This window comes from Bombyx mori, chromosome 19 (assembly GCF_030269925.1).
Source record: "Bombyx mori chromosome 19, ASM3026992v2".
Lineage (NCBI taxonomy): Eukaryota > Metazoa > Arthropoda > Insecta > Lepidoptera > Bombycidae > Bombyx > Bombyx mori.
The window spans coordinates 8,547,676-8,567,586 of NC_085125.1; the positions used below are offsets into that span (position 1 = coordinate 8,547,676).

The following is a 19,911-nucleotide window of genomic DNA, read 5'->3' on the forward strand; positions in this document are numbered from 1 at the left end:
GAAATGTGAACTTAGCGGTGAATTAGATTAAATCCCCATCCGCCGGGAAACTAAAATAACATCGTTGCTAATGGTGAAATAATTAAAGTTTAGTTCTAACATTAAGTTGAGGCTGCAGTTCACACAAATTAAGACAGAATCGTTCCACATCTAATTTCGCTATTTGGCCTCCTCCTTGCGTCGGTTTCCTCATTACTGAGGGTCGTGATCATGGCCTTGAAACAGTTTGTTTTTTATAGTGCACCGCCATCTGTTCCTATCTGCAGCTGAGTGCAGAGCATCGTGCACTGTGGTATCCAGGGCTGCACGAATCTGGTCCGTCCAACGGGTCGGATTCCTGCCTCTTGGTCGCTTGCCCTCGACCTTTCCAGTTACCAGAGAATTGGCCAGAGAATCCTTATTGGCCATTGATAAATTAATAATGCGTTACTAATACTAAAGACTAAATAGTCCCTAGAAATAGTTATTATATGAATCTAATTTTTCTTTTAAATATGGTTGTGTTTTTATTGTATTTCTTATGATTACAATAAACTTGAATACGTTTTAGACCAAGAATTAAGAAATCTCTTCAAAAAACTGTAATAACACAATTATAGTATAAGTTAACCAAATTTCTTTGTGTTATTTCAATAAATTATTTACAACACTTATTGTTTGTACAGCTCGAGTGAGGCATTTTGGCCATATCCTTTGCTTATTTACTTGCACTATTCTTCCTACTGTTATGTCGAAATAAATTCATTACAGTACATTATTTTATTCAATCATGAACTGACAAGTGACAGAAGATAAGTTTAACTAGTATAAACTATGTATATAAACATTAAAATGATAAATAGTAATGTGTGTGCTATTTCTAAATTCATAACATAATAATACTGTATTTTTTGTATTGTAATTCATTTCTGACTATATTATACAACGTGTCCGTGCACCAGTGTCGGAGACTTAAGGGAGGTAAAATATGGGAAATTTTATCGACAAATCACTATTCTAATTTTCTCTTGGCCCCTCCATACTAGAATGGCAGCCATTTTGTTTTTATTTACTTCGCAGTTCAGGCGCCCGCACTGATTTAATCATTGCTATCGAAGTAGACGTCTTAGGAAGACGAAAGAGGTGTAATTTAAAGCTAACAATGTAGACAATCAATTTATGATACATTTTATTCAATATCTTTTTCACAAAATAAGAAAAAAAGTATTTATTTTAATGAAAATATCCTTTATTTTAACAATAACTCGAGGGTTAGTTTTCATGAAAGAACGAAGAAAAATGCAAATAAAATTATATTTTTTATTTTATAATTACTTTTTTGTTATATTGTGAAAAAGATATTGAATAAAATGTATCATAAATAAATTGTCTATAATACATTGTTAGCTTTCAAATGACACCTCTTTTATCTTCTAAGACGTCTACATCGATAGCAATGATTAAATCAGTGCAAGCGCCTGTGCTCCGAAGTAAAAAAAAAACAAAATTGCTGCCATTCTAGTATGGAGGGGCCAAGCGAAAATTGGGACAGTCATTTGTCGATAAAAATCCCCATATTTTACCCTCCTTAAGTCTCCGACATTGTTGCACGGACACATTGCATATTACTATATTCTGACTTCTATTCATTATTATTTCTTCATTTCTTACTATATTTAATCTGATTAAAGCGAAGTTAACAATATGCAAATTAACAATATGAACTTACTTGATAGCCACGTATCTCCAAACGGCTAAGGAAAGCGTGAGACATATTGAAGCCGTGTGGAAAATCTGAGTAAAATGCATGTGGAATAGAAGATAGGCTGCCCATTTGTATGGCATCTCTCTTTGACCGGGTAGTATCTGTGAAAGAAAAAAAAACTTGAGCACTAATCACCATATAAAAGTTAAATAAGTTAATGAATTAGACCATTATTTTTTTATTTTTTTATGATTGAACGATTACTGGTGGCCTGGAGGCCTTTTTTAGTTTCCAGAATGAATCTACTACCGGATCGGAATCACGACCCGCTGAGAAGATCCGTCGAGAAACTCAGCGAGCTGATTCATGGGTTAAGTTGTACGCTTATCGGGGGTCCCTAAGCCTGCTTCTAGTGTTAGAGCTAAAGGCGTCTAATGCAAAGGTTATTGGATCCGATGGATCCGTAAGGACCTTTCTAGGGCTTCGACGGTAACTGGCTCCTGCGTGATCAGGATTCGGGGAATTTGACCATTAGTAAAGTATCGAAAAATTGTTAAATTTTTATAGCCTTGACCGTCAAAGTTTCTACTCAGCAAAAATATTTTTTACTGCTGCATTGTCCATCAGAGGCGGTTCTTAAAAGATGCGTCCCCTTCTGTCACAAAGCAAGAAATGCATACTAGTTTGAAAGATGTGATAATCGTTATTCTAATGCTAGTTTTGATTATGTATTATTCAATCGTTTTACAAAAACTTAAGGAAAATCACATCATAAAATAATAACTAAAACAATATAGCAAAGGATTAATTCTTACTCGGTAATAGTAACTAAAACGAGTAAAATTTAATCCTTTGTTAGGCATGAGTATATTAACAGATTACACCTGTTATACGTAATTTATAATGATTTTGTAAAATATTTAACTATACATTAAAATTTAGATAAAAAAAAAATATTATTTTATACAAGTAAAGGAATATCTATCAGAAATAAAAATCTGTCATTTCTATATGCTAACTGATTTGTGAAAAATATATTTTAGTTTTTTTATGATCTTTTACTCGTAGTAGGGACGTAAAGCAACATTAGTGAAACATTTATAAATATTGATGTGGATTTTCACGGTCCTATCCATCGATATATTACCACTAGATCCCGCGTAAAGGCGTCAAAAGTAACCAAACAAAACAGTGCTTAGATTCATATTAAGCACTGTTTTGCCGTCAGTGTCACGCCGACCGTCGAGTGGAACGATCCTAAAATGCGCTGTAAAAAGATGTAAAAAACACGCTTATAAAGAGAAAACAACATGAAATTTAGTATTTTTGGTAAGTTTTATAATTTTTATTAACAGATAGTGATAAATATTTGAAATAAATCAGTTATTCTTACCAAATTAGTACTTCAAGAAATTAAATCCTATTATTTTGCTTCGCAGTTATTTCTTTCGCACACATAATAACGGTTACATGCAAAACAAGGATGAAATAGGGCTATTTCAGAACAAGTGTAGTGGAGTCACATAATTTATTATTTTTTTATTATTTTTTATTGCTTAGATGGGTGGACGAGCTCACAGTCCACCTGGAGTTAAGTGGTTATACTGGAGCCCATAGACATCTACAGCGTATTTACGCTGCCATTTGCGCATTTGCGCCACCCACCTTGAGATATAACTTCTAAGGTCTCAAGTATAGTTACAACGGCTGCCCCACCCTTTAAACCGAAACGCATTACTGCTTCACGGCAGAAAGAGGTGGGGTGGTGGTACCTACTCGTGCGGACTCACAAGAGGTCCTACAACTAGTAATTACGCAAATTATTTTGCGGGTTTGATTTTTATTACACGATGTTATTCGTTCACCGTGGAAGTCAATTGTGAACATTTTTTAAGTACGTATTTCATTAAAAAAATTGGTACCCGCCTGGTATTCGAACACCCCGTGTATCGCTAGATCAGATACGAATGCAACAGACGTCTGTACAACGGACGGCGAAGTGAAATCTGTAAACTGGAATTTGTTTTTACATTTTTACAGATTTAATAACAGAGTAATAAAAGAAAAAAGAAGCGACAATTATTTCAAACCTAATTGCTCCAGTGTGGTTTGTGCAGACCATTTTACCGAATCTGACATGTATTTAATAAATAAAACAATTTGATGGAGATTATATTGTTGTGATTTAAAAAGCTCTTATCCATTTTCCCCACCGATGTGCAAGGTACAATATAGCTAACTCAGGTATAATTATCTATAGTTATACAATATTTGTTGTTAATCATAAGGAATTGAATTGAAAAAATTGAATGAATATGAATTAAAAAACATAATAAAATAAAAAAAACTCAAAATATTCTTACAAAAAAAGTATAAAGTGCGACTCCGTAATACTCTGTTCGGAGCAGTAAAATCTTAATATTGTAAGTTTAAAAGGGCGTAAATAAAATGCTATGCGTGTAAATTTTTGCTTTATTTTTAGAGAGATAAGGTTAAATTTGTAATAAAAGGTATTGTAAAAAACTATCTTTTTCTGTCATTCATGGCGTAAGGTCGTAAGTGAATGTTAAAATAATCTAAACTGCACTTTATCACTTGGGGAAAAGGCATAGTTTAGGTTACAATTATTATATTATACATCGTTTTTCTCCACTTGATGGTGAAGTCAGATCAGTTAGTCGATGCCATATTTGTGTTTGGTTTTTGTATGTGATGCGTTATCTAGTGGTAATATATCGATGGTCCTATCTCAAGTTTATTATCTCTCCTGTAACTATGTTTTCTGTTGCCTCGATTCCCTCTTTACATGTAGAGGTGTAAATAGATGAACATTTTTGACAATCCTGTAAAATCTGCTATATTTTCTGTGAAAGTTCTGGCCTGACAGGCTATTAGTTTGTCTAACTAACTAACTGTAATTTAATATTTTCCCACCCCAGTCACAAAGAGCTCAGTAAATTTTTAAGATCCTCAATTCCACAGAAACCAATTAGTAGTGGCTTACTGGGACTTGTTGATTTATCGCTATCGCCTGTTAGACCGATTTCACTATCAACTGTTAGATCGATTCCAGGTCCACTAAAGCGATTAGATACTGCTGTTATGTCTATAGGTAGGTGAACATTTTCTCTTTTTGTTTCTGTTTTAAACGCACAAATAAAGTCTCGATAGAAATTTAAGCACTGTATTTATTTGTTAATTACTTCTGGCGTGCAACATTCGATATTATTATATATTAAACTAGCTGACCCGGCAAAAGTTGTATTGCTATATATAAGATTGCTAGGGAGTTTCTAGTGTAGAAAAAAAAACTAACTTATTGTAAGTATATAAGAATGTGGTAAAAGAGTGAAAGAGGGAATATAAAAATAACAAAACCTCATTCAACCACATAATGCCTCAATATAACAAACAAAAAAATTGTCCAAAAAATAAAAAAATAAATGCTAGGGTGGACAGCTCTTATTACCTAGGGGTATGAAAAAGAGATAGTAGCCGATTCTCAGACACAGAGAAATTTCATAAAAATCGGTCAAACCGTTTCAGAGGAGTATGGTAACTAACATTGTAACACGAAAATTTTATATATAAGAAATATAATCTTATTTTAGGATCCTAATTACAATAACGAAACAAAAAATACATAATCGAATAGTCGTACATCACTTTTATTTATGAAACTAGCTTTTTGACTTTATTTTGTTATCAAATCTCCCTCTAAGCCCTGTTTTGAAGATTGCTTAGAACGTCTTGATCTTTACTATTTCTATCGCAAAGTATTAATGTCTAAGGAAAGAATGCTTTCAAATGCAATTGCAAACACTTAGGCTTAATGTTTCCAAGTGGGTTCCAAGCATTAACGTTGCTGTCCATTGGCCCCACTTATCGTTCAACGTAGCCATCATCACTTGAGCTCTACGCAAAAAATAATAATAAAAATACGTATTAAACTAAATTATATCATTTTTTCAAGTAATAAACACGTCTATTGCGTTTTTTGAAGACTAAAGCACAGATTACGAGCCATGAAAGCACATATTAAAAAAGTAATAATTCAGTAGCTACGGTAGCATCGAATCATCTTTTTTTTCTTCATATTTTACATTATGAATTCGGGTAATGGATGAACAACCCACATAAATTACATTACTTATACATTCTTCGATGATGTAAGCCCAAAACAAGTGCCCTATTTTCGTTGAGCAAATATGCTCAAATTATAAGTGACATCAGCTTATTGCCGAAGACTTAACCAACAATTTATTTGAAAAATAATATTTGTTTAAACGTGATTTTAGCATGAAAGCCTTTTGAATGTTCATCAGTGATCTTCAAGGTTTAACGTGACGTAAAATAATTGTACTAAAATAGCTTTTACGCGGAATTTCGGTCGTTTTAATGTAAAAACATAATTAATATATATGTCCCTCGGGAACAGTACTTTTTCCGGACAAGAGGCACCTCCTACTACAGAACAGGATTTAGGAAAGATACTGCGTATGCAAATTTCACGATGATCGATTGAGCAGTTACTCCCATACGCATATAAAATAAACAAGATAGTACAAGCCAAAAAGTCGATAAAATCGAGTTGGCTATTAAGCATAATATCTTTGCAAAGCGGCTGCGTTTCCGACTTCCTTGTATTTAAATATTAGATCATCAAATCGATTTGCATTTTGTTTTTCAACTATTTTCAAATTTCATTCATAATTATTCCAAAGTTTTTAGTTCTTTTAATCCTACTGCTTTTATTTGTTTTTCTTTTATTATTATTGAAAGATAAAGGAATTACATCGTGTAATAAAAATCGAACCCGCAAAAATATAATTACTAGTAGTAGTAGAGTGTCTTGTGATTTATCACCCTCTGCAGATTTCTGTAAAGCGTTCCGATTTAACAGGTGAGGCAACCGTCGTACCATAGAATTGAGACTTAAATCTCATGTTTTATTATTGTTATTTTATTGTTTTGATCAGTGGACGAGCTCATGGCACACCTGGTGTTAAGTTGTTACCGCAGCCCATAGACATCTACAACGTAAATACCGGAACCCACCTTGAGAGAGAGAGAGTATTCTTCATTGTTCGCCAAAAAAAAAACAATGCGAAACATTAAATACAAAAAAAAATACAATTGGCGGTCTTATCGCTAAGAGCAATCTTTTTCAGACAACCATTAGGTGAACAAGAATCATTTGGAAACGAATTACACGCGGTGTAGAAATCAATTGAAATATATTGAGATATGAGTTCTAAGTTCTATAGTACAACGACTGCCCCACCCTTCAAACCGAAACGCATTACTGCTTCACGGCAGAAATAGGCGGGGCGGTGGTCTCTACCCGTGCGGACTCACAAGAGGTCCTACCACCAGTAATTACGCAAATAATATTTTTGCGGGTAGAACTTATACAGTTATATCGTAGGAGCCATATTATTGTGCAAGGTAGTGCGATTTTAATCTGAACTTGAAAATTTCCGGCGAGGACGATTGTTTGATGCTTAAGGGTAGTGCATTCCATAAACGGACTGCCTAAACCGCAAAGGAATGGTCATAATTTGACGTCCCGTGAGCCGGAAACTTCAACATTAAATTCTCCGATGACCTAAGTGAATGGGAGTTTGCAGTATGTATGAAATCAAAACGTATAGTCGATATCATAGTCTGTTGTTAATCGGTCATGAAATAAATGCTAGTTCGTAATGATATAATCAGTCTTTTATTCCAAACGGAATCGTTCACTTACAGCTCATCTTTGTTAATGTTAACGATTCTTATTGATGGAGAGCCCGATCTTATGATATTAGTGTAATGAAGATGAGAAATAATTAATTAGAAGGAAATAGTTTTGCACTGAAGCTCATTACGACACGAATTATTATTGTGACTTACTGTTCTGAAGAATTACTTATAATTAAACTAAAGATATTTAAACACTAGCTAACCCAGCAGATTTCGTACTGCCTCAATCGATAAATAAAATACCTAATCTTTTGTATAAAATAAACTTAAACCAACAAAAGAATTCCGTCCGACGGGGGACACATCAAAGGAAAAACAAAATTGTTATTATTATTTAATTCCGAGCATTTTCATATTTATCTATCTTTTAAACCTTCTCTGGACTTCCACAAATAATTCAAAACCAAAATTAGCCAAATCAGTCCAGCCGTTCTCGAGTTTAAGCGAGACTAACGAACAGCAATTCATTTTTATATATAATTAATTTCAAATTGAAAACTTATATTTATTACTGCTGGTAGGGCTTAGTATCTTGTGATCCCGCACGGGTAGGCATTATCACCTTGCCTTTTTATGCTGTGGAGCTATAATGCGTTTCAGTTCGAAAAGTGGGGCAGCCGTTGTCTTGTAAAAATTGAGAGTTAGAACTTATGTTTGAAGGTGAGTGGCGGCATTTAGGTTATTGATGTCTATGAGCTCTGATAATCACTTAATACCAGGTAGGCCGTGAGTTCGTCCATAAAACCCATTAAACTCATTTGTAATTTATATATTTGATTGTCTTCGTAGACATAAGAGGATATGACCCTCCTGATGGTGAATGGTCACCGTTGTGCATATACCCCAAAAATTACAGATATGGACAATGCATAGACGTCGTTTAAAGATTATATATCTGAAAAAGCACCACACCCATAGATGAGTGCAATACTTCTAGTTTATATGGATGAATTCTGCTCCAGTGGCGGGCGGTGCGATTATAAACCAAGAAGTCCACAAAGTAATCCCCGCGCAACATCCGTATGTAGTTGGTACCATTACCAACTACACAGACAACCGAAGTCCCTCCGTAGACTCCGATGATCCAAACTACGCTAACGCCACCCGTATGTACCGTGACAGAAACTTTCTCTGCAGTTCCAGGAGTAAATGACTAAGAAATACTTCGAGGACAAACACACAAAGAAACTTTCATTTCAGTTACACAGACTAGTGCAATCCTGTCACGTTTTTCTGCAATTATGGCGAACGAAACACACGTATTGGTTGGAACTTGGTTGGTCTCAAGTGAGCTGTTGGGAGTTGACATTTATGACACAAAGAACTTTGAACTTAAGTAGTAGTAGTAGTTTTATTTTTCCAAATGGAAAGGCAAAGGTATCACACCATACAGCCTTATCTTTTTTTATGCAATATGATATTATGAAATGAAATGAAGCTGATTAATTTAATGTGAAACATGGCATGGCATGGAATGAAATGAAATGATATGGGATATTTTTACGAAAAACTAGCTAACTCGGCAGACTTCGTAGTGCCTCAGTCGAGAATAAACTTTTGTCTATATCTATACTCTATACTAATATTATAAAGAGGAAAGATTTGTTTGTTTGTTTGTTTCGAATAGGCTCCGAAACTACTGGACCGATTTGAAAAATTCTTTTTCCATTAGAAGCCGACATTGTCCCTGATGAACATATGTTACTTTTAAAAAAAAAAAAAAAATTTTATTTTTTTGGTTTCATGTGTGTTTTAATGTTTCCGAAGCTAAGCGAGGGCGGGTCGCTAGTATAAAATAAACTTAAAATAAACAAAAGGAATCCGTCCGACGGAGGACAGACACATCAAAGGGAAAAAAATGTTATTTTTGTTTAAAATCCCGAGTATTTTCATATTTATTTACCTTTTAAACCTTCTCTGGACTTTCACAAATAATTCTAGACCAAAATTAGCCAAATCGGTCCAGCCGTTCTCTAGTTTTAGCGAGACTAATGAACAGCAATTCATTTTTATATATAAAGAAAGATAATATGGAGTGAAATGAAATGAAGAATTTGAGGTATTAATCAACTGGGATGAAATTAAATGAAATGAGATGAGATGATATGGGATGAAATATTATCTCAGTAAAATTATGGTCGTTTACTGAGATTTTTTCAGTGGACTTTTTGAAGGATCCCGAGAAGTTACATCCAACGACTTTGTTTCATTTTCCCACATTTGTGCACTTTCACAGATATTAAACAGTTAATAAACCACCGTTATTACACATTTAAGCCTGAAGAAACACTAAATAGACAAAATAAAACAAATCGCACAACTTGACACCTTGCGTTCCGGCCAAAAAGTCCACCTTGAACTTAATTGGATATAGGCAAAGACCAATTAAAAAAAAACCATTCCATTTTTCATTTGATAAAAAAGTAAATCGCAGACTCACCAAATATCTATATATGGCGAACGGCACATACTCCAGCATGACGAAGACATCGGCTACAGCTAGCCACTTCAGAAGACGGTTGATAGGTGCCGCAGCCAGATCCCTTCTCGTCAGGACTGCCACATTTAATGTGTTGGCTAAGCTCCCGAAGAAGCATACCTTGTGAAAAGAAACATCTGTTACCTTATATGTTTATGTATGTCTTGTTTTATCTGTACACATTATATACTGAACCTTATATACATGTAGGAGTATTAGTGCTCTTTGAAAAAATTGAAAAAAGCGTTGGTGAATTGAATAAAGGTGGTTTGTTTTTCGATTATTGGCTAATAAATTTTAATTTTCAAGAATCTAATAATGTATTTTTAGATCATAATGACAATGCTTAAATGACTCTGTTATGACCTCGCAAGAGTAGGTGCAAGAATCCGGCCTATTTCTGCCGCCAAGGAATCATGCACCGCCGTTTCAAAGGTCAATACAAAGACGTGCCATCCCAAAAAAAAAACAGAAGCTAAAATGTATTAAGATTGAATTTATACAAGACGCATTGAATCAAATTTTAATTAGAAATGGCAAACGTTTGCGGTACGCAACTTCAAAGAGCACTTCGTGCAATAAATTTTATACTAATGAAATTGTTTCTTTGTAAAGTTCTTAATGGTTTTTAATAATAAGATTAAAAGACTAGGTATTTCATATTATTTTTATAGTTTATTAATTTAGAAAGTACTCGGATCTTTATTAATGATAAATTTCAAGAATCATGATAACTTGCTGGGTAAGTAATAATAAAAATTAAAGGATAAAAACTCTACGCATACGAAGCCGTTTAAAAAAAAAAAACATGATTTCGTTCATCAAAAAACGATTATAATGAGTGGAGCGTCCCTTAATCGCTGTTATTCGATACTGGAACTCATAGCAGTTACACGCCAATTATCGATATACAAAATCGATCAAGGGAATAGATTACATATATAACGTATTGTCGGTACTCATCACAGCTCAGTTAACCTAATTTTTTGAACAGCTCGTAGTACTTTCCTTATAGAAAAGTTGGCTTTTATATAATACTAGCTGTACCCGTCCGCTTCGCTGGGCATTTAAAATTAACATTATTATTTCTCACCCCCACAAAGATTCTCATCTCATTAATGCTCCCCAAACGGGTGAAGGCAGTCTAACACTCATATAAATATTAGCTTATCCATTAAGTACATGTATTTTCTATATGGATACCAAGTTTCAAGTCAATCGGATGCACGGTTCAGTAGTTATAACGGAACATCCGTAAAAACCCCTGTAGATTTATATATTAGTATAGAATAGATATAATGTTTTTTTTTTTTTTTTTTATGATTGAAGGGTTACTGGTGGCCCGGAGGCCTTTCCAGTTTCACCAGGACAGGTGGGCGAGCAAAGGCTCAGCCAAGAGGGGTGGGATTTGCTAACAACTGCCCGAGCGCCTCCGAAGGAGACCTAACAACTCAAGAGCAATTGTTTCGCGAATGAATGTACTACCGGATCGGAATCGCGACCCGCTGAGAAGATCCGGCGAGAAAATCAGCGGGCTGATGCATGGGTTAGGTTGCACGTCGACCTCTTTGTCGAGTTCGACGAGTACGGTTACCGGGGTCCCTAAGCCTGCCCCTAGTATTAGAGCTGAAGGCATCTAATGCAAAGGTTATTGGATCTGATGGATCCGTAAGGACGTGTCTAGGGCGTCGACGGTGACTGGCTCCTGCATGATCAGGATTCGGGGAGTAGTCAGCGGCGGCTACGATAAGGCGATTATCATGACGCATAGCCTTATCGAAGTACCGTTCCGACGCTGACTTCATGTATTTCTGTATAGATTCGAGGCCCAGGTCGTCGTGTAGGTCAACGTTCCTCACGAACCACGGAGCTCCGACGGCTAACCTGCAAAAGCGGGATTGTAGAGATTGAAGGGTGTCTATGTGCGTGCGGGCCGCGTGAGCGAACACCACACTCGCGTAAGTCATGACGGGCCTTATGCAAGTTTTGTAAAGTGTCACCTTGTTCCGAAGGGACATTTTACTCCGCTTACAAATCATGGGGTAGAGTCTACCGAGAATAAACGCGGCACGGTCACGGACTGATTTTATATGCGGGCGGAATGTCATCGATGCATCCAGGGTAACGCCCAGGTACTTGACCTTCCTGGCCCAGGGTATGGATTGACTAAAGAGAGTAATCGGGGGTGTGAGATTCCTCCTCCTAATACGGGAGGAAATCCGTGTGGAGCTTCCCCTCTGAAAGAGCACCGCAGTACTTTTCGCTGGGTTGATGTCTATGCGCCATTTTCGGAACCACTGTCCTAGGGCTAGGGCTGCGCTCTGAAGCTTCTTCGCGATTAGGGACTTGTTTCTACTGGAATAGTAAACAGTCGTGTCGTCGGCGAATAAAGCTAAATGGGTCGGCGGCGACCGGGGTATATCGTTAACGAATAAGCTAAATAGGAGGGGTGAGAGGACAGAGCCTTGCGGGACTCCAGCTGTGAGAGGTCGTGGGGAGGAGCGGGTTCCCTCGACTCGATATCGAAAAGAGCGGTTCGACAAGAAGTCCCGTATGATGAGCACGAGACTATCCGGCACACCCATGTTGAATAGTTTGAAAATCAAACCGTTGTGCCAGACTTTGTCGAACGCTTTTGCGACGTCGAAGAAGAGAGCTCCCGTGTATAACGGTTTTGATCGATTAAGCCCCACAAGAATGTGCTCCGTGAGGCGGTGCACCTGTTGAACGCATGAGTGATTTGTACGGAATCCGAATTGTTCATCGATGAGAATGCCCTTGGATGAGACGAAGTCTCTGAGGCGTTTATAGAGCAGACGCTCATACAGTTTGCCTAGAGACATGAGGAGGCTAATCGGGCGGTAGCTCGTCGGATGATTTTTTGGTTTACCGGGTTTATGTATGCCGATAACGTCCGCTTCTTTCCACACCGCGGGAAAGATACAGTTCGCCATAGCGGCATTGAAAATAGATGCCAACATCACGATGAGTTGGACGGGTAGAAGTTTAATAACGCGGTTGGATATACCGTCGGAACCGGGAGCCTTGCGAGGACGTAGGTCTTTGATCAAGTCTTTAACTTCCATCGGGGTGACGGGTGGTAACACATCAGAGGGTGGCAAGGAGGCTCTGCGTTCTACCTCACTGTCTACTAATTCTACATGCACAGGGTCCACGGATTGAGTGCTGGGCGTGCACTGGGTTTGCAATGTATCGGCCAGCAGCTCTGCTTTTTCGTCATCATCGAACGCCGTGAGTCGGCCTGAGGGGCCTACGAGGGGGGGCATAGTTACTACCGTATCCGATTTGAGAGTACGAGCTAAGCGGTAGTAAGACCTTTGGGAGGGCGCGAGTCCTTCTAAGAAATCAGACCATCTGGCATCTCGGACTTCGGCGATGCGAGACTTTACGTCGCGTTGTAGGGCACGCATTCGAATACGATTTTCCGCGGTAGGATACCTGTCGTAGGCGCGTATCGAGGCGTTCTTAGCTCTAAGGAGTTCCCTAATATCGTCGGACAATTTGAAGCGGTGAAGGAAGTCCTCCGCTACAACTTGTTTCGATGACCTATCTAATGTCGAGGTGATGTGTGACGTTAAGATGTCTATGGCTTCAGCGGTATCCTGAGAAGACGGGGTAGAGTCCGGGCTAAACGGTAGCGATGGTGGATCAGATTCAGCCAGGCTGATGCCCAGCGTGTGCCAATCCACCACAGTCCTCGTGACGGGAACGGAATCGGGAGCGCGACCGAGCTTCATAACGACGGGACGGTGGTCTGAATCTAACTCTGAAACTACTTCGATCGAGTGTAAGCGCAGAGTTACGTTTTTTAATAACGCTATGTCGAGTATATCCGGGCGATGCGCGATATTTAGCGGGTAGTGAGTCGGGATTAGCGGAGCGACGATATCGAAGGCGAGATTATCGACTAACGCGTCAAGCCGCCTGCCATTCGGGGTTGTGGTGTGTGAGTTCCACCTAATGTGTTCAACAATTTAGGTCGCCCGCCAGAATGACAGAGCTCCCCATGCCGAGCAGCGCCTCGATATCACTGCTTAGAACGATCTTATCCGGTGGAAGATAAACGGACGCGATAACGATCGGCGAGTGTCCCGTCAGTGAGATTCGGCACACTGATGCTTCGATATTAGCGAGCGCGGGAGGATCGAGTGGGACGCAATGCAGGGCTCTTCTATAGTAAATGACGGTACCACCACCACGAGCAGAGAGCCTGTCGTTCCTGACCATGTTATAGTTCGCGATTTTAGGGTCACGGCGCGCGGGCTTAAGTAGGGTCTCCTGCACTAAAAAGATATCAATTTGATGGTCACGCAAAAAGTCAGAAACCTGATCACGCTGATTTGCGAGACCGTAAGCGTTAAAAAATCCTATCGTTACGGATAGGGGCTTTATTCTACTTATATACGCCATTGATTACCGGCGGAGTGAGGGGAGGACGTACGTATTTAATGACGCGTATACGTCGGCGTATTCTTGCACAACGGCGATAAAGTGTTGTGCAGTGGAGGCAGAGCGAATGGCGTCGCCCAAAGCGTTAACGCGCTCAAAGTTGATCGACTGAAAGAAGTCGATCGCTAAAGCGAGATTGTCGGACGCGGTCGGAGGGCAAGTCGCGGGAGAGGGACGAGTCGCGGGGGCGGGACGAATCGCGGAGGAGGGAGTTGTAGCCGTGTTCATGTACGGCAGCGGTTTCGCCCAGGCCGAGACACTGGGCACCGGCGCCGGAACGAACGCTGGCTTAGCCTGCGACACAGAGGGTGCCGAGGCTTTGATGTCTGGGCCGGAAGCTCGGAGGCGGTTTTGGCGGGCGACGCGGCGATTTATTTTCGGGGCTCGGGGGCATCCGCGGTAATTTGCGGGGTGACCCTGTGTTCGACACAGGACGCAGCTAGGCGGTTCTGTCGCGGTTTTTTGATCGCGAGTGCATAGGGCCGTGGCGTGATCGCCTAAGCACTTGACGCATCGGGGGCGCGCGTGACAGTTACGGGAAGAATGCCCGTATAATTGGCAGTTATGGCACTGGCTAGGTGTGCCTTTCTTGTGTGGGGTTTCGACTGCGATTCCGGAAAGGCTACAGACCGTTCGGATGTTGAATATTTGCTTACCCTCGGGGGTAGGCTGGAGGGCGACGAGAACCATATTATATGGCTCCCTTCCGCGGCCTGTGTGCATGCGGTGTACGGAGTTAACCGGTAGGCCTTGTTCGAGAAGGTCGGCCTTGACGAGCTCGGCATCCAACTCTTTAGGGATGCCACGTATAACGGCACGGAGTTCGCGCTCCTCCTGGAGCGTATATGTGTGGAAACTTATACGCTCCTTACGGAGGTAAGAAGAGAGGGCCCTATGGTCGTCAGATGTTCGAACCTTAATTTGAATGCCGTTCGCGAGGTTACGGGCATTCGTAAAATTGATATTTTTGGCCTTAAGGGCCAGGGAAACTCGTTCCCAAGCTGCCTTCTCTTGAAGGATTACCGGGGGAGGGGTCTGGGCTTTATTTTGTGCCACCGGACGCGGCGACGGAGTGGCACGGGCTGGAGGCGCAACGGGAGTCTGAGGGCGGGGGCGCGACGCGTTCGCGGCTTTGCTAATTTTAGCGGCCGCGGGAGCTCGAGACTCCGCGGCACGCTTCTTACCCTTTTGCACCAGGGTGAATCCATCCGTCGATGAGGCGGGAGCGAGGTCGACCTCCATCTCCGAGTCAGAGTCGGAGGACGAGGAGGCGGGCGCAGGTGACCTACGAGTAGGTGTTTTGGACGGCGCGACGGAGGCCGCGGATGATCGCGCTGCTGGAACGGTGACCACGGCGGACGACGCAGCAGTTTTACTCGCCAGTATAGGCGACGCGGGAACGGCAGGCACGACGGAGGCTGCGGTGCTCGATGCAGAAGCTTTGCACGCAGGTACAGGCGACGCAGGAGCAGCGAGCTCGGTGGAGTCCACGAGAGGGCTCGCAGTGTGATCGGCCTTGAAGGCCTGAAACTCGGAAGTGAGCTTTGGGTAGCGAAGCCGGAGACATTCCGCAATTACAGCGTCCATGATGTCTACGTGCCCAGGTGGGGCTACCCTGGGTCTTAGAAAACACTCGCCTTGCGGCGAGGCCCCAACTTCTCGGACCTGAGCGGTTCTATTGAACACAGGTGGCGATGCGGCACGATTACTGCAGGACAAAGAAAAATCACAACAAAACGGAAATAACAAAAAGAAACAAAACAATTAAACACTTCCAGGAAGACAGTTTGTCGGCAGATGTACCACGAACACAGAAATAACAAAAGGAAACAAAACAAATAAAAACTTCCAGGAAGAGCACTTAGTCGGCAGATGTACCACGAACACAGGCCGCGCGAACAATGGCCGGGCTAACAAAAGCCGGGCGAACAAAGGCCGGGCGATCGAGTGGTCGATGAGCACGTCCGCGCGTGACGGGTGCCTCTATCGAAATGCGAGATATAATGTCTGGTTCTGTACATATATAGGTACGTGTATATAAGAGCAAGTAATTTGAAGGTCGTTGTTTGTTTTACTGAGGTCTTCTTGGTAATAAATAGTAGGTACATCAATTACTAATAGGAGAAGAGAAAAAGAAGATTTTCGATCAAGCCTGTCTTATCGGTAGACCGACTGTTTTTTAGAACTGATATTAAGCTAACTTATCTTGAAAATGTTGTTACCGCGATTTAGATTTTTGCCGGACTTCTTCTAAGCTGCGTTATTGATTAAATAGAGTAATGTATTTTTAATTCGCCCACAGTAGACATTGCGTTATCTGAATGTTCAACAGCGCATCACCTTGATTTATGATTTACTGTCAAGATAGAACCAGACAAGTCATTAATATAACATCAGCTAATTAATATTTACTCTAGTTTCCATAAAAATGATATCAAATTCCAAGTATTATTTGATCGTTTTGGATGGCGCCTTTTTTAATTTGTTTTTCGATAAACGAACGAGCTAAACGATTAAAGACGCGGTAGTTATTACGTTATCTTCTTGTTGTCTATACTAATATTATAAAGAGGAAAGATTTGTTTGTTTGTTTATATTGAATAGGATTCGAAACTACTGAACCGATTTGAAAAATTCTTTCACTATTTGGAAGCTACACTATTCCCGAGTGACATAGGCTATAATCTTTTTTGCAAAAAAATTGGGATCGTTACTAAAACTCCAATAATGTAACCCAAGGTGTAGAAAAATTATCTAAAATATTCTTTACATGGCGTGCCCTGCGAAAATTATTGATGATAGAATAAAATAATGTACTACGATTTTATAGAATACATTATTACCTAGTCAGGTCATATATTCTGTCACATGTTTAATGTAAAATAATTGAAACAAGTTTATTCATTATGTAACCATTCATATACCAAAATGAACTTAACAAAGCATAGATTCTTATGACACTAAAGTTTATTCAAAATGACCTCCGTGATTTTGAATACAGGCCTTCAATCTGCGCGGCCAGTCGTCTATCGCAGCACGAACGAGGTCCATGTCAATATCGGCGGCTGCCTTAATCAAGGATGTCTTGAGTGACTCCAAATTGGGATGAGGCTTTGAGCACGCCTTTTCTCCAAGTGTTGCCACATCTTGTAATCTAACGGATTCAAATCTGGACTGGAGGAGGGCCAGTCTTCGTGCCGGATAAAGTCGATTTCACGCGCCGCCAGCCAGTCTTGTGTGCTCTTCGCTCTGTCTATGAGCTGGCGCCGAATCTTGTTGGAATACCCAGTGCCTGTTATTGAACATGGTATGAGAAACAGGTTCCACAAGGTTCGTCAGGACTGTATTTTGATACACAACTGCATTCGTTTTTACACCTTTCTCACAAAAATGTACCTCTGTTAAGCCCCAATAAAAAACTCCCAACCATACCATGAGCGAGGATGGAAAATGACCTCGTTGGACACGCGGAATACGGTTGCTCGCTTCTTCACTACTGTGTGCGTACACCTTATCATTTTGTTTGTTGTAGCTCTCTTCTACGGTAAAAAATTTTTTCATCCGAAAAAAGAATTTCCCGATATTTTTTTCCCGCGTACCGCTTCAACAAAGCGCGGCATCTCTTCAGTCTCCGGTCCATTAGACGAGCAATCAAACGATGTCCTGTTTTTCTTCGATATGCCCGAAGCCCTAAGTCTTCATTTAACACCCTTTTCACCGTGGTTCTGCTTAACCCCATCTGAAGGGCCAACAGTTTCTGCTTACGTTTGGGATTTCTTTGAATTCGCGCCTTCACAGCTTTTATCACTGCTGGAGTCCTAACAGACCGAGGGCGACCACTTCTTGACCTGTCATCTACACTAGAGTCTTCATTGTATCGTTTGATGGTACGATAAACGAATCTTTTGGTTATATTCAAATTTTTCAGTACGTTAAAAATTTGAATGGCGCGTAACCGCAACGATGCAACGCAATAACTGCAACACGGTCTTCTTTAAGCGTCCACTCCATATTTAAAAATGAGTAAAATTCTAAAAGTATACATTTTTATATTCATGAACATTTCGAAATTCGAATTCAATAAACTTTTTTGTGGCCACCATTCTAAAAGAAAAGTTTTTACTGTGTAACAATACTTATGACCTGTTTAGTTATTTACAAAAAGTGTCGCGTCAGTATATTTCTAGCTAATTATAGTTATGCCGCAATAAGTGTTTTTTTAATTTATATGTATATATTTTTTAATATTTGTATAATAACACCGGCCGACATAATTTTCCTTGTTTAAGTTCTGATTATTTTTTTCCACTAATTTGGTAGTGCTGATCACGAAATTATACCTCATTTTATCGTATCACATCAGGTTTTTATTAGGATCATCAGGATCTTATTGAAAAGTTAGGAGCAAAATATAATTCTGGAGATTGGAGACTTCTTATAGATTCTTCGAATCGGAGTCTAAAAGGTGTTCTTTTACGCAACACTAATCAGTATGCTTCTGTTCCAGTCGCTCATTCTGTTTATTTGAAAGAGACTTATGAAAATTTAGAAACATTGTTAGATAAAATTGGATATGAAAAACACGGTTGGCAGCTTTGTGGAGATCTAAAAATTATAACCATGATATTAGGCCAGCAGTCAGGATATACAAAATTTCCATGCTTCTTGTGCAAGTGGGACAGTAGAGCACGAGACAAGCACTACGTACAAAAACAATGGAACCCTCGTAAAAATCTCAAAGTAGGAACAAAAAACGTTATACGAAAAAAATTTATTAGTCCTGAAAAAATTTTACTACCTCCGCTTCATATCAAACTCGGTATGATGAAACAGTTCGTTAAAGCATTGGATAAAAACAATGCTAGTTTTGAATACCTGTGTAAAAAAATTCCAAGATTATCTGATGCAAAAATTAAAGAAGGAGTGTTCGATGGACCGCAAATCAGATCTTTGATGGCTGATGAAAAATTTGATGCCACATTGAATAACACTGAATCAGATGCTTGGCTGGCGTTCAAAGATGTTGTCAACAATTTTCTAGGAAATAATAAACATCCCGACTATAAAAATAAGGTTGCAAACTAATTGGATAAGTATCAAAAATTTGGGTGTAATATGAGCATAAAACTCCACTTTCTAGATCCACATGTGGACTTTTTTCCTGATAATCTTGGTGATTACAGTGAAGAGCAGGGAGAAAGATTTCATCAGGACATAAAAACTATGGAGACAAGGTACCAAGGTCGATGGAATGTGAATATGATGGCTGATTACTGCTGGTCACTGACACGTGATATTACTGAAGATACTCACAAAAAAACTACACCCAGACGTAATTTTGTCGCGAAACGTAAAAGATGTCACTCTAAATAGTCCTGTAGCATTGTTTAGACTCAATGTTTTCTTTGTAAATGTTCAAATATATGTTTTTTGTAATATGATTATTGATTTTTTCTTTAAATTATGAAAAAAAATGCTTTTTCCTTCTTTTAAAAAAATCTGATGTGATAGGGCAAAGATGTAGGTGTTTTTG

General features: G+C 39.5%; 1 protein-coding gene and 1 long non-coding RNA gene across 2 annotated transcripts in view; one reads left to right on the forward strand and one right to left on the reverse strand.

Annotated features, from left to right (window-relative positions):
* The window catches only part of NGR-A3 (neuropeptide receptor A3), a 79,838-nt gene that overhangs the window by 45,230 nt on the left and 14,697 nt on the right, over window positions 1–19,911 (reverse strand). The window contains 2 exon segments of the mRNA NM_001134266.1: window positions 1,709–1,845; window positions 9,870–10,028. Coding sequence (NP_001127738.1) covers window positions 1,709–1,845; window positions 9,870–10,028 — 296 coding nt within the window.
* LOC134200685 (uncharacterized) lies at window positions 2,819–3,854 on the forward strand. The gene is made up of 2 exons (XR_009975700.1): window positions 2,819–3,013; window positions 3,725–3,854. It is a non-coding gene; the product is annotated as an uncharacterized LOC134200685 (long non-coding RNA).